This window comes from Podarcis filfolensis (assembly GCF_964270895.1).
Source record: "Podarcis filfolensis genome assembly, chromosome: 14".
NCBI classification, from domain to species: Eukaryota; Metazoa; Chordata; class Lepidosauria; order Squamata; family Lacertidae; genus Podarcis; species Podarcis filfolensis.
This window is the reverse complement of record NC_139616.1, coordinates 23812940-23835336: the sequence shown is the minus strand read 5'-3', so window position 1 is coordinate 23835336 and position 22397 is coordinate 23812940. Positions and strand designations below refer to the sequence as shown.

Here is a 22397-nt window from a genome sequence, read left to right as displayed (position 1 = left end):
CCCCATGACAGGGTGAGCGCCCGTTGCTCGGTCCCTGCTCCTGGCAACCTAGCAGTTTCAAAACACGTCAAAGTGCAAGTAGATAAATAGGTACCGCTCTGGCGGGAAGGTAAACAGCGTTTACGTGTGCTGCTCTGGTTTGCCAGAAGCAGCTTAGTCATGCTGGCCACATGTACGCCAGCTCCCTCGGCCAATAAAGCGAGATGAGTTCCTCAACCCCAGAGTAGTCTGCGACTGGACCTAATGGTCAGGGGTCCCTTTACGTTTACCTTTACATTTGACTGAGTCATATTCACTCATTGAAATCAATGAGCTTAAATTAGCCCCAATGATTTCAGTGCATCTATGCGGAGTATGTTTTTGGATGTCATACACACACCATACATTTAAAGCATAATTAATGCACAAGATTTGTCCCAAAAGAATCCTGGTCATTTTACTTGTTAAGAGTTTTGGGGATTGCAGCTCTGCGAAAGGTAAACTACAGTCCCCAAGACTTTTGGAGCTAAGTTATGCACTTTAAATGTACGGCGTATATGCAGCTCTTGTTGTTGACAAGCTGTAGTGTTTTAGAAGGTGAATGATCTCATCAATTCCTACCCGGAAATATTATATGACCATCTCCATATTGGGCTGAGATTGCCTACAGAGCTCTGGGTTAAAGGCCAGATTTGAAGCAGGTGGTCTCTCAGAGAACCAGTGTGGTTTCTGCATTTATAGTTCGGTTTCATAAGCTCCCCCTAACCTGAGAGTAAGTTCCACTGAATTCAACAGGCCTTGCTTCTGAGCAGACATAGTTTAGACAGCAGCATTAGCCAGGAAATGACAAAACTCTGACGGATGCACTTACTTCATCTGGCATGGGAGTGTTCCCAGGTTTGCACATAATGAGAAGGAAAAATCTGAACTTTTATTAAAGAGGGAACCAGTAGGGTGTAGTGGTTAGAGTGTTAAGTTGAGACCTGAGACACTCAGGTTCAAATTCCTGTTGTTGTTTAGCCATTTAGTCGTGTCCAACTCTTCGTGATCCCATGGACCAGAGCATGCCAGGCACTCCTGTCTTCCACTGCCTCCCACAGTTTGGTCAAACTCATGTTTGTAGCTTCGAGGACACTGTCCAACCATCTTGTCCTCTGTCGTCCCCTTCTCCTTGTGCCCTCAATCTTTCCCAACATCAGGGTCTTTTCCAGGGAGTCTTCTCTTCTCATGAGGTGGCCAAAGTATTGGAGCCTCAACTTCAGGATCTGTCCTTCCAGTGAGCACTCAGGGCTGATTTTCTTCCCTCAGCCATGAATCTCAGGTGTATTTAATGGCCACTAGCTATTAATAAAACCACCATTGACATTTCAGCAAGGTTCAGCATTTCCATTTAGGATATTGTTATCGCTATAATAGCCTATGAGTGGGAAACCCTTGGCCCTCCTGTTGATTTTGGGCTCCAGCTCTCATTCACCCAGCAAGCATGGTTAACAGTCAGGGATGATGGGAGTTGTAGTACAACACAAGAAGAGCCTGCTGGATCAGGCCAATGGCCCATCTAGTTCAGCAACTTGTTCTCACAGTGGCCAAGCAGATGTCTATGGGAAGCCCCCGTGCAAGACAGGAGCACAACAGCACTCTCCCCTCTAGTGGCTTCCAGAAAATAATATCTGCTGCCTTTGGTGGTGGAGGCAGAGCATAGCATTGTGGCTGGTGGCCACTAATAGCCATATCTTCCATGAATTCGTCTAGCCTTTTAAAAAGCCATCCAAGTTAGTGGCCATCACTAACTCCTATGGGAAGGAGTTGCATGAATACATCCTTTCTTTTATCCTAAATCTTACAACATTCAGCTTTGTGATAGGAATTTTGACGGCTTAGATATATGGTAATGTTCATAAGCGTACCAACCAAGCACGTACATAAATCAGCACAGGAAGACCGACCTGGAACCATTTTGATTCCTAAACTGAGCAAATGTTTTCTCTGCAAGGTCAAAGTGGGAAACCTCCCATTGTCTCTTTCCTCACAAATCCTGTCTTAAGGGCACATTTAAGATATGAATAGGGTGTGAGACTGTGACCTGGCCCAGGAATTAAGTATTTGTCATTACAAAAGACTGGCCAGGCTCCCCAGGCAATCCAATCAAGTAACCTGCCAGACAGGAGATAAACAACGACAGGAGAAAAACAACATTCAAATTCCTGTTTTAGACCGCCTTTTTTGTGATGTAGGTATGATGTATCTGGGGGGTGGTCTTAGGTTATACCCCTTCTGTGATGGATGTATGATGTTTCTGGGGGTGGTCTTGATCTACAGGGTGACAATTTCAAAAGTCTTTATAAGGCCTTGTGTGCCATTGTTCTGGGTTCCTCCTCCTCTCCTGCAACAGATCAATAAAGATCAAGCTTACTGGCTGCTTTGCCTCTCAGTATTCTCTGGTTGGCCTCTGTTATCTTCTCCTACCAATAGGGAACCTATGTAAGGACTCTATACGGTCTCTTGGATACCCCATAAGGGAAAAGGGCCATTTTTGTTTACAACAGCTTCCTTGGATGTCCCTGAGTTCTGGTGTTATAAGAGAGGGAGAAACACTTTACTCTCTCCACTTTCTTCATGCCATGCATAATTTTATAAACTTCTATCATGTCACCTCTCACTCGTCTTTGTGTGTGCAGCAAATCAACAAAAATATTTAAGCAGGAGGGAGGGGACATCTGAAGGGCAGCAGGTTGGAGCAGCCTGGCTGAGCCATTTGGCAACCCCTCCACCTGGAAACGGCTCTTTTTATTAAGGCATTCAGGCCTAGATTCTTCATCCAAGCCAGATGAGCATCCCTCATGGACCAGGTGTATGTAACAGCTTCCTGCTCTTTGTAGTATGGCTTTCTTGCTGATCCAGAATAATGCCTCAGATAAACAGTATGATGTTAATGGCTGGGGAGTAATTACATAGTGTTTGGTCTACAAACAAACCGTGTTTATCGAGGAGCTTTTGCTTGTTTGCCACCAGCTGCAGGGCCAGCAAGCACTGAAAGCTCTCAGCAAACATCCTGCCATTTGTTTAGGGAGGGCCTCAGGTGTGCCTAATATGGTGGATGCAAAACTGTGCACCAGATACAGATGGGTATATCTACCCATTTCTTTCATTTTCTCATTTTTCCAATCTTATGTTCAGTTATACACATCCATGTGTGGTTTTCTTTCTAAAGTCCTCGTGAAAGCTCATCAGCAGAATTTCTCCCAATATACACGTTTTTGAAAAGCACTTTTACCTGATGTGATGTATTTTAGTGTTATTTTCACTAATATATGCATTTTAACACTCACTTTACCTTAGTGTATATACATTTTTGTAAGCAGTCATTGGTTGGAGGACTGCACTGCAAAATTCAGAGAAGAACAAAAAAAATAAATAAATGGGGGGGAGCTGTGTTTTGGTTTGTGTATTGGTTCAAAAAGTGGATCAGGTAGCGTCTCACTGAAAGGTAAACAAAATGGAATTTCTCCCCTGTCGCTAGAGGTGACTAATCTGTAGACCTCCAGGTGTTGATGGGGTCTCAGCAGTGCTTTTTTTCCTAAAAAAATGTTTAAGGGTACTCTCATTCTCCTACTCATATTGAAATACTGCCCCTCAATGAGGCCAAACTTAGATTCACAAAATGTTTAGTACCCCAGCGTACCCCCAGAAAAAAAGCACTGTGTCTCAGCCAATCAGACTCCAAGATTCTCCATGACGGCACTTCCCACCCTTAGATGGAGCCTCTCGAAAAGGTAAGCAGTAAGGACCCAAATAGATGTGAGTTTTCATGACTCTTGGTCCAGGTTCCAGCTTCATATCTCAATGGAAGGAGGACTGAACTGAGGGTGCAGTGATATACCCTGTTCTTAATTTGATCTGGAAGAAAGTGGTTGGCTGTTTAGTGCTACTGCCAAAACCACGGCAAGTAAATTTAAAGTCAAGGGGATGACAGGCCAGATTTGGCCTTCAGGCTGGCAGATGACCACCCCTGCTTAATTTAAATGATTTTTAAAATTCCATTTAGGAATCACTTCACATGAAACATCTCAAAGCAATTCTGCAGTAAAAACAACAATTAAAAATGGTTTCCATACATAAGACCAATTCCATATGTCCAGAATTAAAAACAATTCCATGCATTACAACTAAAACAATTTCATGCATAAAAACAAATAAAAACCTCCACCCAAAAGGCTTGTAGAAAACGGTAGTTTTTCAGCAGGCACTGAAAAGATGATGGAAACATCTCCTGTTTGGTAAGGAACAGGCTCTGATGCCAAACCCTCCAACTCATAGCTTCCACTACAGTGGTACTTCGGGTTAAGAACTTAATTTGTTCTGTAGGTCCGTTCTTAACCTGAAACTGTTCTTAACCTGAGGTACCACTTTAGCTAATGGGGCCTCCCGCTGCCGCCATGACACTGCTGTGCAATTTTTGTTCTCATCCTGAAGCAAAGTTCTTAACCCAAGGTACTATTTCTGGGTTAGTGGAGTCTGTAACCTGAAGCATCTGTAACCCGAGGTACCACTGTAATATGTTTTGATCAATTTCATACTGCAACATGGGCTTCAGATTGTGATATCCCGCTTTATCACTACCTGAAGGAGTCTCAAAGCGGCTAACATTCTCCTTTCCCTTCCTCCCCCACAAAAAACACTCTGTGAGGTGAGTGGGGCTGAGAGACTTCAGAGAAGTGTGACTAGCCGAAGGTCACCCAGCAGCTGCAGGTGGAGGAGCGGGGAATTGAACCCAGTTCACCAGATTACGAGTCTACCGCTCTTAACCACTACACCACATGAAGTCGTTACAGTAAATCACTGGGCAGCCCTGAACAGATGCTGGTTTGGCGACAGTCATGTTCACTGCCCATGAAGGTGCTGAAAACTACTGCAAGCTGTCTCTCTAGTTGGTTTGGTGCAGGTCTTGGTTCTGGTGCAGGTCAAATAAATGTGCCCCTGTCTCCCTCATTGTCAGATTCAGGTGGAGGGCTAGGGCAGCTTGGAAAGGCCCTCGCACAAATCCCCGTGTGTGCGATGGTAGAGGCCAGGCTGGAAAACTTAAGGCCCACTGCTGCTATACAGGAGACGGATTGAAGTAAAGGAAATACATATAATGAGATGAAAGAAATGTTGAAATATACATTTATAAAGAAACCAGAAGCATTTTTACTGGGCATTGTAGGAAGTGATATAAATAGAAAGGAATGTAAGTTGTTTTTATATGCAACAACGACAGCAAGAATGTTATTGGCCCAAAAATGGAAGCAAGAAGAACTACCAACGAAAGAAGAATGGAGGATGAAACTATAATGGACTATGCAGAATTGGATAAACTAACAGGAAGGATTCGAAACCGGCGGGACCAGAAATTCACAGAAGACTGGATTAAATTTACAGACTCTTTGAAAAGTAATTGTGATGATCAGACTACGTTTGTAAGTTTGCAAGAAGTTTTGTGAGGAGTATTATTGGAATTATTGCAAAAATGGATAAAGGGGAGGGTGGTTAGTTGAGATAATTAAAGGAAATCTGAAATTAAGAAATGCATAAGAAGTGGTTAAAATGGTGGAACATCAAAGGTGCTGATGGAAGTCCAAAAAAAAAAAAAAGATTGTATAAGTGGTGAAGTTTTGTGGTATGTATTATAATTTATATGTTAAAATCAATTAAAAATATTATAAAAAAAGAAGTAAAGGAAATACAAATTGGCTTCACCCCATAGCTTTACCAATCATGGCTAGGAGCAGCTAGGAGCTAGGTGGAGTTATAGATCTAAAAAAATGTATAGACTTGCACACACTGGCCAGTTTCCATTTTGACATGACAATGGGTCATTTGGGGCTTCTCGGAAGTTCATAAAGGCAAGAACAGGGTGGGGGGAGAATCGGCTTGCAATGGCACCCACCTGAGAGGTGCCAGAACTGTGCTCTGGCAGAGAAAAAGTGCTGGTGACACAGCATTTGAAGCAAGGTGCCAGGTACCTTGGCATGAAGAACATTGTGAAGCAAATCTGGGTACACGGAATGCCAAAGGAGAAGAGGGAAGCTATAAAATTGGCCAGAACCCATCAAGTTTTCTCATCTGTTTTGAAAGTGCTGCCCATTTGTCTTTTTCTCGCAGCTGCATCTTGATATGGGGTTTGTAGGATTTTCAGATGTGAAGTGCAGCTGAGATCAAAAAAACTCCTTGAAGCAACTGTGATTGACTTGCATAGCAGGGAGAATGAAGATACTGTGGATTCCAGTAGACTACTCAGCTGTCAGAACCTTTAGATTTGACCCATCATTTTTGTAATTGTGAATGTAGGTGACTACACTGGGTTACTTGAAAACCTACCTTTACTGCTAAGAGATGGAATCAGTCACCTTTTAAAAAGAGGTGTGGAGGGAAGAGCTCTTTTGGGGGGGACTGCTGCCTTTGATATTATCTTCAGAAAGGCAGGCAAAAGCTTATCTCTGGCTCCTTGAAAGATTTTTTGCTAACTGCTTGACAGCGCTGCTCTGTCTTTTTCTCTGTCCTCACTTCAGCAAGGATAATAACTGTTGTGAGCAGAAGCTCAGATACAAAAGTGGTGGAAGCGTCATATCGCGTTGAATCAGGGGAATAGGTAGGCAGCACTTGTTTCCCCGAGAGGCAGCAGGAACAATGGCATTGCTCACCCACGTGGGTCACTCCATTGCAAAAACCTTGGGAGTATTTCTAGTTTCCAGCTGGATTAGTTGGAAAGGGACAGATTAGCCACCCAGCCCCAACTTTGCTGCCACTATGCCCCATCTGAGCACCATCTGGGCAGGAAGAGGCTATTGATGGCTAAGCTCTGTCTCCACGGTTTCAGTCTGTAATGCTTCTGAACACCAGTTGCTTGGGAACCATAGCAGAGAGATTGCTCTTGTCCTCAGATCCTTCATGTGGGTTTCCCATAAGGGCAGCTGCTTGGCCGCTCTGAGAACAGGATGCTGGACTAGATGGGCCATTGGCCTGATCCAGAAGGGCTCTACTTATATCCTTATGTTAGGTACCTCTAAAAACTAGGTGCATCTTATAGTCAGGTGCGTCTTATGGTGTGAAAAATACGGTAAGCTGCAGTGATGCCAGTGCAGTGATGGATGAATCTGTCCATTTCTGTTTCTCTTTGTTTCTCGTTTTTCCAGTCTTCAGTTCTCTGAAGTTTTCACTTTTTAAAGGCCTCACAAAAATTCGCCATCATTTTAGTGACAATTTCTCCCACATTTTCTATGCAATTTTGCCTAAGGTACACATTTTTACAAAGCCATGATTCCTTTTTGTATCTTTTTGTGTGTGTGGGTGAATCAGTGTGATTTTTATACATGCTTTATCCTAGTATATGTGTTCACATACACAACATTTGGCTGGAGAAGTGCATTGAAAAATATGGGAAAGTGTAAATTTAGGAGGATTGGTTCATCTATCATTGTGGAAAGTGCAAATGAGGGGGGATTCACCTTTAAATGTGAACTGAATCGAATTTCTCCCCCATCCATAGTTGAGGCTCATCAAAACGCCTTCTTCAAAGCTCGAAGTAGAAGCAGCCACCTGTAGTTGTCTTAGCACATACTCCTGCCCTGTGCCCAAGGCAGCTGATGGAGCATTTTGGGATGACCTTCGGAGCTCACCATTTTTGCAGGGCTGTGCTGGGCAGCCCAGGGAACAAACCCCAGCAGGCCATTAATCATGACCAAGCGTGAGATTTGTGATGGTCCGGCTTAATAGCATCCTGGCAGCCCTTCCAAGATTTAAGTCAGCACTTTCTGCTAGCAGAGCCTCTCTCTGGCTGGACAGCGTTTTACTGCATTTTACATTTCACAGCACCAAGAGGGCAATAAATTTTGGGAGCAATAAATGATTAGCTGCTAAGGTTCTTTCAAGTTTACATTTGCTTTGCAGTAATCACCATTAGGTAACAAGGCGGTTGCATGTTGCTGGTGGCACCGAGCATACACCTTTGTAAATTACTCATTTCCTGCTTTTACCATTTTCCTTTACTTTGTGGTGAGGGGTGGAGAGGGGCTTGCTCAGGACGTTTCAGAGTTCCTCTACCAAAGAAAGTGGGGAGTTGAATACCAGTGATGTAAACAACCAATCTTCTGGGCTTTAATGCATTCCTAATGGTCATTCAGAAATGCAATGCATTCCTAGGACCATTCGGATGGAACGAATATATTTCAGTGGCCATTTTCAGTCCTTGAAGGTCAGGACGGATCAGGTGGGACACAGACTCATGACACAAATTTGCACAAAATGTGCACACACATTTATAGACAGGCAGACATTTTAGGCAAATTTTCAGAGAGGGAGGAAAATCCCCACTAAACTGTAACTGAGATGTAGCCAATGTGGTTCCCCCTCTGGATGATGCTGGTCTACTTTCCCCACCAGTGCTAGCCAATGGTAGATGATGTGGGAGTTGTAGTCTAACAGCACCTGGAGGCACCATGATAGTTATCCTGCTGCCCAGGCTAACTCGGCCATGAAGATTTCATAGAAGAACAGAATTGTAGAGTTGGAAGGGATTTCAAGGAGTCATCTAGTCCAACCTCCTGCAATGCAGGAATCTAAACAAAAGCATCCATGACAGATGGCCATCCATTTGCCTCAGGGAAGTGGATGGGAGTCCCATCAACACAGCACTTCACAGTTTAAAATTAAATTATTATTTTTAAAAAAAATTAAAAATAATTTAAAAATTAATTAAAATAAATAAGAGAATTAAAAAAGAGAGAGAGAGAGAGAAGGACAGGAGAGCCAGAGCCTCAACACAAAAGATTCAGGACTTTCCTCAAAGACAGGCAAAGGGGGACAGCACAGCAGCTTTCTCCAGCAAAGAGCCACCCAGGCTGATGGAGTGTAGCACATACTGGATCTCAGGTGATGCAGGGCCACCTCTATCATTAGGCAGCGTGAGGCAGCCACCCCAGGCAGGGGGGAAAAATCCACTTGAAAAACATATTTATTTTAGTGCCCATTTCTCCTCCTTTTAAAGACTGTAGGCAGCTCTCAGGCCAGGAGAGCAGGTAGGGGAGCAGAGTCAATGGACAGGTAAGCCGGGCTAGCTTTCGTAAGCCTCCAGATGATTCTGCTCCTTTGCTGAGACACCATATTCCATAGCTCAGCCATCAGGGCCCACAGGGAGCTGTCCAGGGTGCTAATGTGCCTTTCCTTGAAAAGACTCCAGCAACTGCCACCACTTCCCTGGCAAACAGTAAGCTCTAGCACAGTGGTTCTTAACCTTGGGTCCCCAGATATTTTTGGCCTACAACTCCCATGATCCCTAGCTCACAGGACCAGTGGTCAGAGATGATGGGAGTTGTAGTCCCAAAACATCTGGGGACCCAAGGTTGAGAAAGGCTGCTCTAGCAGATGAGATAGAAGAGACAATTGGCCCTGGTTTATACAGTCAGTAGAACTGCAGTGACATTTTAAAAGTCTCTAAATTTCACACATTGGATCTAGTTTCCACATGATTCAGTTTGTATGGGGAGACACAGTGGGATCATGCAGGCTGGCTGTGCCCCAATCATTGCGTCCTGCAGTGACCCCATGCTGACTGTGGGTGGGTGGGAACTGGCTGGGGTGGGGACTACTTAATACATGTGGTCTGTCTCCCCACACCCCCATGGTCTGGAACCCAGCCCAATCTAGCATCTGCCACATGGTTTAATGAACATTGACTGCTGGTAAATGATTGCAAAAACCCAGTTCCTTAATGCTTATTTCTTTTTGGAAGCTTTGAATGAATACCTCACATCTTTCCTCACCTGTGCCACACACTCTGCCTCCTGCAAATCAAAGGATGTAACAAGTGGAATTGACAAAGGGAGATTCTCTCTGCAGGACAAATGCTCATAGGTTCTGAAGCAATGGCTCTATTCATCTACTCACACTTCCATTGTTAAGAATGACCCTCCTTACCACCACCCACCATGATCCCTCTCTGTGTCCTCCCTGGAACTTAATTACATTGACATTCATGTCTTGAAAATGTACTGAAACAGGGAGAGATAAACTACCTCTTCCCAACAATGGCTGTCTGGATAGCTGACACAAAGAATAAATCCTCTGTGCATCTCTCGGCAATGGAATCCAGAGTGGGAAACACCTCCTCAGTCTTAGGAACTATTCCTAGGCTTAAGGGCTCCTTTTTTGGACATTGCAAGGCTGCAAAACTGGTTTTGGAATGGAGTGAAAGCGTATGGGGAGCTGGTTCTGTAGGAACTAACTTCTACTGTGTCTGATGCCACGGTTGGAGTTGCTGGGAATGACAAATAGGAAGAGTTCTGATTCACTCAGGTCTTGTTTGAAAGCTTCCCAGAAGCATCTGGTTGGCAAGAGTCAGGGTGGTATAGTGGCCAGAGCAAGCATGGGCAATCTCGGCCCTCCAGATGTTTTGGGACTACAATTTCCATCATCCCTCACCAATGGTCCTGTTAGCTAGGGATCATGGGAACTGTAGTCCCAAAACATCTGGAGGACTGAGATTGCCTATTCCTGGGCTAGTGTGTCATGCGAGGACCTGGAAGACCACATTTCAAATTCCCACCTGACCATGATACCTTCATTAGCAAATTCAGGATCTCTGTGTTTGCAGGATGTTGGAGATAAAGAATAAAAAACAGCCTTCACCTTCATGCCCCATTGAGCTCCCAGAAGCACCTGACTGGTGCCAGAATCCTGGACCAGATAGCTAAGGTGATCTAGCAAAGCAATTTGTACATCATTTCCTCTATATATAAAAAAAGACTTCCTGGCACAGAAGCAGCTGCTGAAGGGGGAAAAAATGCATCTAAAATTATGGAAATCAGTCTATCTATATTCATAAACTGGCAGGGTTCAGAGGCACAGATGACAGCCAAACCTCTTTATGGTGTATCATTTTAAGTGCCTCTACCATCCTTTTCAATAATATCTCCAGCACTAGCAAATGAAACGACAACAACACAGACACATCCCTCCCCTGCAGTGAAAGGCAATGAGCACTGAGATTGCTCCTTCAATGGCTGGATTAGTTCATTAGTCCATGTTATAGTGATCCCCTAAGTCAACACAGGGTGGCTGAGGGCTTATGGGAGTTGTAGTTCAATTGCAAGAAATATAAAAGCATGTCATTAAAACACATGGTAATGTATTCATCAAAACATTTTAAAAATCAACAATTAAAATGGACAATAACATAAGTATGTTTTAAAAAGTATAAGTATAAATAGGCATTAAAACCTAAACAGGTGTGCTTCCAAGAGCCGGCGGAATGCCAATACTGATGGGTAGGAATGCGGGGGGGGGGGGGTTGGATTCCGTTCACATTTTGTGGGTGAACCTACACAATTTGCACTTTGCAAAAGAATAATGAAGCAAAACACAGCCATCCTTTGGAATTCCCGCTTCTCCAAATTTTTCAGTGCTGCTCTCCAGCCAACGAATGTGTGCAAAAATGCATTTACTAGGGGAAAGTGTGCTTGGGAGTGCACATATTGAAACTAACATGCACACATGCATTATATTAGTGAAATTTGCTTTGCAAAAATGTGTGTATTAGGGGAAAAATGCATAGAAAAATGTGTATGTGAGGAGAAATTTACACTGAAATGTTGGTGCGTTTTCATGAGGACTTTTCCATATATCTATATATGTATCCTTTTGAATTATGGTGCTGGAGGAGACTCTTGAGAGTCCCATGGACTGCAAGAAGATCAAACCTCTCCATTCTTAAGGAAATCAGCCCTGAGTGCTCACTGGAAGGACAGATCCTGAAGCTGAGGCTCCAATACTTTGGCCACCTCATGAGAAGAGAAGACTCCCTGGAAAAGGCCCTGATGTTGGGAAAGATGGAGGGCACAAGGAGAAGGGGACGACAGAGGACGAGATGGTTGGACAGTGTTCTCAAAGCTACTGACATGAGTCTGACCAAACTGCGGGAGGCAGTGGAAGACAGGAGTGCCTGGCGTGCTCTGGTCCATGGGCTCACGAAGAGTCGGACACGACTGAACAACTAAACAACAACAACATATATGTATCCACAAATGGATGTGGAAATGTGGAGAACCAAGCTTAAGAATGGAAGAATGAAAAACTGATTCTCCCACCCTCCCATTGATGGGATATCTCTGGACTATGGCCAACAATAGCATTCCCAGTGAACATTGAAAGACACCCAACTTTACCAGTGTACTTGTAACAGAGACAAATGGGTTCTGGCCAACTATGTCCTACTTGAAGTAGAACCATTGAAATTAATGGACCTAAGTTCACCACATCTATTTATTTCAGTGGCTCTACTTGGAGCAGCACCTGGTTATTTCCTTCCACACTAGTTTCTCTGAGTAGGCAAATCTTCCTTACTGAAATGGAAGCCTGATTCTTGGCTATTGTTTGTAATGAAAAACACATTAATCACCCACACCTGACAAGGAGCAGGTAAGAAAATTAAATCTGGATATTCCTTCCATTCCCCCAGGCAATGAATGTTTGAGCAAGTGACACTTCTCATATATTTAATAACAACAACAAAGGAAAGAGCAGGCTGGCTCATGGCACGGTGGTTTTTAAAACGAGCGGTGGGAAATGTAACCGCTTGACAAGAAAGAAGATGTCTTGCTTATTACTGCGCAAGCTAGTTCTTCTCAGAGATGCATGGAGGAGACGGTGTGTTGCATTGCCAGCCTTGAAAGACCTACTGCAGGCATTTTGCTCTGACAATTGCATCTTTTCCTTAAAAAGCCTCTTTCTCCATCACAAACTCTAGATGGGGGAGATGGGAACCAACTTTTTCAGACCAAGGGCCACATTCCCTTCTGTGTAACATTCCAGGGGCCACATGCCAGTGGTGTGCAGGGCCAGAAGCAAACGGGGACAGAGCAACAAATCATAGAATCATAGAATTGCAGAGTTGGAACGGACCACTAGGATCATCTAGTCCAACTTCTTGCAATGCAGGAATCTTTACCCACGTCCCTGAGATTATGAGTCTCATGCTCTTCCAGCTGAGAAATGTCAATTTTACCCTTGTGTAATATGGTAGTTTTACAAATACCCCCCACCCTCCTTCTAGACAAGCAAGAAACATTATCAGAATTTAATGACATATTTCACTCACTCAAGAAGAATCTGAGCAATGCAGGCTGAAGAGCATCATGGGGGCCAGACTGGGAGACCTTGAGGGCCACATTTGGCCCCCAACCAGGCCAGAGGATTCACACTGCTGTTTGATATATAAGGTGGGGACGATTGCCTGAATCAAGGAGAGCCAGTTATAGAGGACAGGCAGTTCTCATAGACAGCTAATCTCATATTGACCTAGTTTCATTCTGCGGCCTTCTAGAGTAAATAAAATGGCAGCTTAAGGCCAAGAACGCCCACAATTTCTGCCACCCCATCTCCAGAACCAGGAGGTGCTGACTTTAGAAATATGAACCTTTGCCTCAATGTGAAGCTGCCCCTTGTGGCAAAATACTGACATTGCGACTTGGAGCATTTCCTAGCCCTCAGCACTTAGGCTCTGCATTGGCTCTGTGCATCCAAGTTGCCATTTGGGTCCTCTCGGATGGGAAGAGACATAAAAGGCTTCCTGTTTGGGCTGCAAGTCAAAATACTTCCTGGCTCGACTCCTCACTCACCTCTGATGGGTGCTTACCATTTGCCTTGTCCCCAACCTCAAAAATCTAAGAGAAAGAAGGCAGCTTTGACCCCCAACACATCTTTTAAGTTGGCTAAAGTTCAACATACTGAATTTTCAGTGCAAGCCAGAGCAAGAAGAGGAGAATGTTTTATTTGTTTGTTAATCTCATTGAACCAAAATGCATATACAACTTGATTGTAAGAAAACCTCTAATTGGTTTACAAAAATATAAATGAAAAGATTGAAATGATTAGTTAAAAACGCGTATTTTAAAATATTCAAAAGATGGTTAAAATCAACTATAGTCAAAAAGAAATGAAAGTCATGTAACTTCTGCACAGCGGCGTAGCGTGGGTTGTCAGCACCCGGGGCAAGGCAAGTAATTTGCGCCCCCTAACCCGGGGCAAGGCAAGTAATTTGCGCCCCCTAACCCTACAAATCTATGCCTATGAATGATGGTCCCTCTCTCTCTTTCTCATATTCCAATTGATTCCCATTTCCGCCGATCGATCCCCGAAGCTCTCACCCAGCGAAATTCGTGCGTAATTACGCTTCGCCATCCCTAATTCTGCCGCTTCCACCAGGAAATCATGACGGTGCGTTTCTCCTCTCCAAACTTTCCCCGGCCCTTTGCCGGCCGGCGCAGCCCTTTTGGCTACGAGCTCCCCTCCTTCTCTGCCCGCTTCCGACCCCACCTCCCCGTCCAGCCTCCCTACCTCCTGAAAAAAGGCGCCGGCGCCGAGCAGGACACCCCCGCGGCCATCGGAGAGAGGCGGGGCCGAGGGAGGCAAGCCAATGGGCGAGGCGGGGGTAGGTGGCCACGGGGGCGGGCGCTGCCGCAGTCCTCGGGTGGGCAAGGTAGGAGCAGGCGGAGGCTGGCCGGCCGCTCTGACAATAGGGGCGGGCCGAGGGCACGACGCGGCTGGGCCCTCTGGACTCGCGCCCCCCCCAGATGTTGCGCCCGGTGCGGCCGGCACCCCTGGCACCCCCCACGCTACGCCACTGCTTCTGCATGTCTGCGCTGCCTAAACAAAAAAATTTTAAGCTGGTGTTGAAAGAGTACTGCTGCCACACTACAAGATTGATTTATTACAAGTGCAGAAGGAGTATTATTATGTGGCAACTGAAACAGTGCCAATTCCACAGATCAATATGGTTGAGCAGGCATTTATGGAGCAAGGTGTTCCCACAAGTAAACTGGACCCAATCTGGTTTCCCCACACAGTTCATGTTTTAACCTCATGATGCATGCCGCCCCCCCCCCCGGCTAAAAAATCCTAACCCAGGTATTTAGGGGCTGAAGCAAGCTAATTTCCTCTCTTCTTTCTCCCCTCTTCACTACCATCCCTCCCATCATCCAAAGACATGCTCACAATTGTGTGGAATCCTAAACATTTAATAGTCACCCTGCAAATGCTAATGTCAACACAAGCTTGTGTCCACAGACTGAAGCTGGGGACCCTCCAGTGGCTGAGAAAAAGTGCCTTACAGCAGCATGCAGTTTCAGAGCCAGGGCTGCTATAGGTTTGGATTTCCACTCCGAAATTCCCCATACAAAACACCTCTCAGCTCATAGCAACCATCCATCTATATAAATTACCCCTGGAAATTCCCTCCGGGTCAACATCCAGAACACTCAATCATAGGCAGAAGTCATTACTGCATCAGTGATGGATTTATAGTCATGTGCAAGATGTGCAGAATTAGGGCCCTGTGTAGCTGAGGGGGTCCCCAAGATATCAGTATACATTGTTAACTGAGAAAATACCTTTAAAATGTGGCATTATTGAATTCTGGTATTTTAGTTGGTTGTGTTGTTTCTGTTTTTCATTTCTCCTACTCCTTGATTAAAGTCAGTGGATTAGAGTCTATAAGGGCAACCAGGGCTAAATCCTACCAAGTTAAGCAACTATTATTACTTTTTACAGTTTTTGGTTTAAAGAGTAGCACAAGGCTCTTTGCAAAATGGCTTTTAAACAGCCCTATGCTGCACTTTGAACTCACAACAACTGGGGGTTCAAATCACAGTGTCACTGGACGTCATAGTGAAGACTGACAGGTGAGTGGTCTAGCCTTTGGAGTTCTTGGCTGGTAAGACTTTCTCCCTGTTAATTCTAGAGTGCACTCTCTCACTCTCTCCTGCTAGAATTTGCTGACTTCTTTTTATGAAAAGGTCTTTTAATTAAATTCAACATCTCAAGGATGTTTGCATACATACGCACACAAAGTTCAACTGCGCCAAGCTTAATGAGCCCACTACCTCAATGAAGCTGAAAATTGTGTTCCATTCTTTTAAGTGATGAAGCAATTGAGCTAATCACACTTTACTCAGCCAAAAAATCACCTAGGCCTAGCGCACTATTGCCAAATGACAGCTGCCATGTCTTAATACACAAATGCCTTCAATACTGACACAGGAGAAGGAACGGGTGAAAGTTAGCAGTACACTATCTCAGTTATTTTGTAAGCTGCAAGGCAGACCCAAAGGAACAGCGTTCTTCAGGCTAGCAAAAGACAGAACATTTGGTGAACTGGCTGTGCTGTTGAGGCTGGCAGTTCAGTCTGCCAAGCAAAGAACAGAAATCAGCCAGTTCACTTAGCCACCCACCCAGCATTTCACTCACATTTTTTGTGGGGGAGGTTCCATGCATTTTCACTATGGCCAGAAATGAATACTGTTGGATTGAGGAATAGAAATGAGCTGTGAAATTAATAAGAGCTTTAGAAGAGCCCAATTGGATCAGGCCTAGTCCAGCACCCTGCTCCCACGGTGTCCAAACAGATGCCTGTGGGAAGCCGGGAAGCAAAACCTTAGTGCAAAAGTGGTCTCCCCTTCTGTGATTCCCTGGTATTCAGTGCAGTGCTGGATTAAACCCTGTGGAGGCCCCTAGGCAGTCAAAATCTCAGCCCCCTCCCCACATTGAACTAAGAAAGCTTGATTCCAATTTTCTTTCTAAAGCCAATCAATATTATTTTGATCTGTTGTTGTGGGGCTCCATAGGTTGGTGCCTACTCTGCCTATTTGGTAATCCAGCACTGATTCAAAGGCATATTGCTTCCAACAACACACAGGGTTGGCTCACCCAGGGGACAAGATGGGGCGACTGCCTCAGGCGGCAGAATCCACCAGGGCAGCAGATTCCGATTTTGATCTTTCTTCCCCGCTTGTTCCTGGTGTAGATATTCCCCCACCCCTTCTTCTCTGATGGGGAGGGGGCACCATTTTGGGGTCTGCCTCAGGTGCCAAAATGTCTTAGGGCAGCCCTGACAATGGGGGGATACAATACAGCCACCGTTGCTATTGCTAGCCTCATCCTCCAGAAATTTGCCTAATCGTCTTTTAAAGTCATCCACGTTGGTGGCGATCATTATCTCTGGTGGGAGCAAATTCCAGTCTTCCATGCACTGTGTGAAGGACTTTCCTTTGTCTATCCTGAATTCTCCAAGGTTCAGCTTCATTGGATACCCCCAAATTCTAGTATTATATTTAAAAAACCATCTTGCCACATGGATTTAGGGCTACTGCATCTTGCTGGGTTGGGTTTGATGTACAATGATCTGTAAGTGCACAGATACCTATTTCTATGCAAAGGGTGGTGCTGGATGACCTTTGGTGTGTCCTTTCTGCTGGTATATCATGTTATGAGTGTATTTATGAGTGCAGAGGGGGGAATGTTGTACGTGACTGACATCTTTATTTCAGCTCATTACCTTCTCACTGGTTCTGGCCTGATCATTTTGCAAAATGTTTATATGCCGGAAATGGTTTCTGCAGTGGTAAAGTGCAGCTGCAGAATGGGATCCTGGCCCCATTTGAAATTAATGGGAGCTTTGCAAACAAGAATTCAAGGTGACCATGGACTTTAATGACTATGCACACCTACAATCTAGGACTGAAGGGGCAGGTAACCGATCAGGCTTCCAGGAAAACATAGTTTATAATGAGGCTCTTGCAGAATTCCAGTTGGTAATGCTAAGAAATGTATAGATAAAGCAACCTTCCCCAATTGTGGGCTGGCTTGATAGGATTGGTTGTCCAAAACAACTGGAAGGCACCAGGTTGGGGAAAGTTGTTTAAAACAGTGCTTTTTTTCTGGGGGTACGCATACCCCTAAACATTTTGTGAATCTAAGCTTGGCTTCATTGAGGGGCAATATTTCAATAGAAGTAGGAAAGTTAGTGGGACGCGGGTGGCACTGTTGATTAAACCACAGAGCCTAGGGCTTGCCGATCAGAAGGTAGGTGGTTCTAATCCCTGTGACGGGGTGAGCTCCCGTTGCTCTGTCCTAGTTCCTGCCAACCTAGGAGTTTGAAAGCACGTCAAAGTGCAAGTAGATAAATAGGTACCACTCCGGCGGGAAGGTAAACGGCGTTTCCGTGCGCTGCTCTGGTTCGCCAGAAGCAGCTTAGTCATGCTGGCCACATGACCTGGAAGCTGTACGCCGGCTCCCTTGGCCAATAAAGTGAGACGAGCGCAGCAACCCCAGAGACAGTCACGACTGGACCTAATGGTCAGGGGTCCCTTTACCTTTACCTAGAAAAATGAGAGTACCCCTAAACTTTTTTTTTTTAAGGAAAAAAGGCACTGGTTTAAGGTGTTGTTTTTTCCATGAATGACAGCATGTTTTCAGGTGACCAGGTATGCCGGGCTTGCCAAGATTCTGGTCACCCACAATCCAGATGTCACCTCTACTGATCCTTGGACAAATTGTTGCTAACTCGTTTATACATCAAGGCTTAGAATTCTTTGTACATGACAAATGTCAATTGTGCAAGTGAATGGGCTCCATTGAAATACCTGGAAAAGGTTCAGAAAAGGGTGACCCAAATGATCAAGGGGGTGGAGCAATTCCCCTATGAAGAACGATTGCAGCGTTTGGGATCTTTCCGTTTAGAGAAAAGGCAAGCAAGAGGTGGCATGATAGACATTTAAAACATTATACATGGCATGGAGAAAGTGGATAGAGAATTTCTCTCTCTCTCTCTCTTCTCTCGCAGCACTAGGACTCACTAGGACATCCCCTGAAGCAGAATGTTGGAAGATTCAGGACAGATAAAAGGAAGGACTTCTTCATGCCACCAGCTTGGTTGGCTTGAAAAGAGGATTAGACCAATTAATGGGACGCGGGTGGCGCTGTGGGTTAAACCACAGAGCCTAGGACTTGCCGATCAGAAAGTCGGGGGTTCGAATCCTCGTGACAGGGTGAGCTCCCGTTGTTTGGTCCCTGCTCCTGCCAACCTAGCAGTTCGAAAGCACGTCAAAGTACAAGTAGATAAATACGTACCACTCTGGCAGGAAAGTAAATGGCGTTTCCATGCGCTGCTCTGGTTCACCAGAAGCAGCTTAGTCATGCTGGCCACATGACATGGAAGCTGTACACCGGCTCCCTCAGCCAATAAAGCGAGATGAGCGCCGCAACCCCAGAGTCAGCCACGACTGGACCTAATGGTCAGGGGTCCCTTTATCTTTACCTTTAGCCATGATGTCTGTGTTCCTCCTTCCTTGTAGGAGACAGCAGTGCTTCTGAATACCAGTTGCTGGAAGCTACAGGAGGGGAGAATGCTCTTGTGCTCAGGTTCCACAAGCGTTTGGTTGGCCGCTGTGAGAATGCGATACTAGGCTAGATGAGTCAATGGTCTGATCCAGAATAGGCTGTTCTTATGTTCTTGTGCTGAATTATGTTTTTTTACTGTTCTTTGGTGGTATTTTTTTACGCCACTTGGGGAGTGTGTACAGAGAGTGGTTTAGAAATACTTTGAAATAAATGTAGTTAAATAATAATGCACATGCTGGCCACAAATTCAGTGGCATTGTGAATGAGCCCTATGCATGGACAGATGTAGGGCTTTTGCATTTAGGAAAAAAATTTGGACAGTAAGAGCTGTTCAACTGTGGAACAGGTTATGGACTCTCCTTTTTCCTTCTTTTTTCCAGTTTTGCTGTTTTATTGTTTGTTTTCCATATATATACAACATGTAATCATATTCATTTCCATCAAGCCAATAAAGATATCAATGCTCACAAAAGATACATACAATTTCGACAATGTGTTTTCTACTCAAATCTATGCCTTCCCATCCTCTCCATATTTGGTGGGATGGCCATATGTCATGGATGCTCTAGCTGAGATTCCTGCATTGCAGGGGGTTGGACTAGATGACCCTCGGGGTCCCTTCCAACTCCACAATACTACAATTCTATGATTTGGTGCCTGTGGTTCTCCCCCTTTTCCCTTTTACTCTCAGGAAAACCCTGTGAGGTAGTCCAAACAGCACAGCTATTGGATTTCCTGGCAGCTCATGTCCTAAAAATATATCTTTTAAAATAACTTTTGTGAATAAATAATTCCAAAATGTTTAGATCTTTGCACATGCCTGTGTGGTGTGAAGGTGTGTTTGCTCCAGGGGTGATGCACCCTCCATTGGAATGAATTCCCAGGTTAAGCTTGACAGGAGCTTGCACTCTAAAAGCACCATCTGGAGGACTAGAGAGTTGGAACAAAACATCCTGTAGAGATGGCTGGCTAATTACAGTTTCTCCTTGAAAATTTCTCTCCTTGTCAGTTGGGGAGAGGCCACGGAGAAGCCCGAGGAAATTGGAACCGGACGATCTGCAGGAGGCTGGGATGGAAAGCTTATGGTATGAATAAGCAAATGTGCCCAGAAATTAGTTAGTCCATTTTGGACAAGTGGCAATTGGTTAGCCTGAGGTCTCTTGGGTGGTACCAAGGCATGGTAGTCTGCAGAGCAAGCCAGGGGCCATCAGTGGTCCATCACTGCCTAGAAGTGGTGAGCAGAACTTTTAGCCTGGGGGTGTTGATGCAGAGCCCTACTAAGTCACATGGCGGCAAATTATCAGCACAGCTAGACGTTTATCATTGTCATTCACCCTGCCTCAAAAGTGGGCCAGGCCTGGTTTGGACCCTTCCTCTCATTTTCCAGGAACAGCAGAGTCTCATCCTGACCTCTGCTGTCCAGCCCAGCACTCGCTTCACTTCCTTCGCTGCATCTGGTTCCCAAAATGGTCCTCCTTTTCCATCCTCAGTGGGGTGGTGGAGGCCTCGCGGCCTTGCCCAAACCCACAGCCTCACCCGAGCCATTTTGTTGCATGAGGGCAAAGCAGAAGATGGCATCTCACCCGCCCTATTCCATGTGCAGAAGCTGACCGGACTGCCAGAAGAGTCAGGGGAGAGAGGACCATGGAGTACAGGGCAGGCAGCAATGGTCACCTACTTGGATGGCTTCAGAAGCGGATTGGACAAGTTCATGGAAGTGAGGGCTACCAATGACTACTAGCCAGCATGGCTATACTCTGCCTCCATGGTCAGAGTCAGCAATGTTTCTGAATGCCAGCTGCTGGAAATCACTAAAGGGGAGAGGGCTCTTGAGTTCGGGTCCTGCTTGCAGGTTTCGCACGGGCATCTGGTTGGCCACTGTGAGAACAGGATGCTGGACTAGATGGGCCTGATCTGGGTGGGCTCTTCTTAGGTTTGCATATCTGGAGCTGCATCCTCCCTCTGCCTAATGGCAGAGCTGGCCCTGCTCCACCCTCCTGGAAGATTCCACTGCTACTCAGGGGCCAAAGAGGAAACTCCTTCCCAGAGTGGCAAAACCTTGCCACGCAGGAAGCTGCCTATACTGAGTGAGACACATTGTTCCATCTAGCTCAGTATCATCCACACTGACTGGCAGCAGCTCTCCCAGGTTTCAGGCAGGGGATCTCTCCCAGCCCTACCTGGAGATACTGGGGGTTAAACCGGCGAGCTTCTGCATGCCAAGCAGATGTTTTACTATTGAGCTAGGGCCCTTGGCTAAGCTGCCTCATACCATGGCCCACCTAGTTCAGTGTTGCTTACACTGACTGGCAGCAGCTCTCCAGCGTTTCAGACAGGGGTCTCTCTCAGCCCCTCCTGGAGATGCTGAGTGTTGAACCTGGGACCTTCTACATGCAAGGCAGATCCTCCTCCTCCAGAAACAGCGCAGAACCAGTATTTCCCGGGGGTGGGGGGAGAGAAAATACAACGACGACCTGCCCCGCTTCCTCTTCGGGGCGCGCCATTCTCCCCTCTTGGCTCCAGCCCAGCAAAGGCGCAGGCGGGTTGGGCCAAGCAAGCAGCAGCAGCAGCAGCCGCGCTCTGGAGCCGGCGCTGGAGCGGCGGCCGAGAGAGGGAGCGAGAGGGAAGGAAGGAAAGCAGGAGGGAGGGAGCCGAGCAGAGCGGGCGGAGGAAGGAAGGAAGGAGTGAGCGGGCCGGCCATGGCAGCGGTGCGAGCAGCAGCGGCGGCGGCGGCAGGAGGAGCCCGCCGCAGGAGGCGAGGCGGGCGCGGGCAGCCGTCGTTGCGCGCCTGATTGGCCCCCGGAGCCGCCGCCGCCGCCGCCGCTCCCGGGCGGCCGGTGGGGACGCGGAGAGGGCCAAGGAGGAGGATGCAGGGCAAGAAGCCCCGCGGCTCCTCGGGAGAAGGAGGAAGCGGCGGCGGCGGGAGCAACAGCAGCGGGGACGGCGGGGAGCTGCAAGGGGACGAGTCGCAGCGCGCCAAGAAGAGGAAAAAGAAGAGCTCCCCGTGCGTCTCCAACATCCAGATCTTCCTGGTCTCCGAGTGCGCGCTCATGTTGGCGCAGGGCACGGTGGGCGCCTACCTGGTGAGCCAGCGGGGCCGGGGAGCGGGGGGAGCCGGAGAGGGGGTGCGGAAAGTGCAGAGGGGGAAAGTGGGTGCCACCTTCTTTTGGAGAGGAAGAGAGAGGAATCGGGCATGCGGGTGGCATCTTTAG

The 22397-nt window shown here is 46.3% G+C and overlaps 1 protein-coding gene across 1 annotated transcript in view; it reads left to right on the top strand.

The window, feature by feature from the left end:
• The first annotated feature begins 21664 nt into the window (after window positions 1-21664).
• Window positions 21665-22397, top strand: part of SLCO3A1 (solute carrier organic anion transporter family member 3A1) — a 103000-nt gene continuing 102267 nt past the window's right edge. The window contains exon 1 of the mRNA XM_083586501.1: window positions 21665-22268. Coding sequence (XP_083442627.1) covers window positions 22053-22268 — 216 coding nt within the window. The 5' untranslated portion in view covers window positions 21665-22052. The remainder of the gene's footprint in view (window positions 22269-22397) is intronic.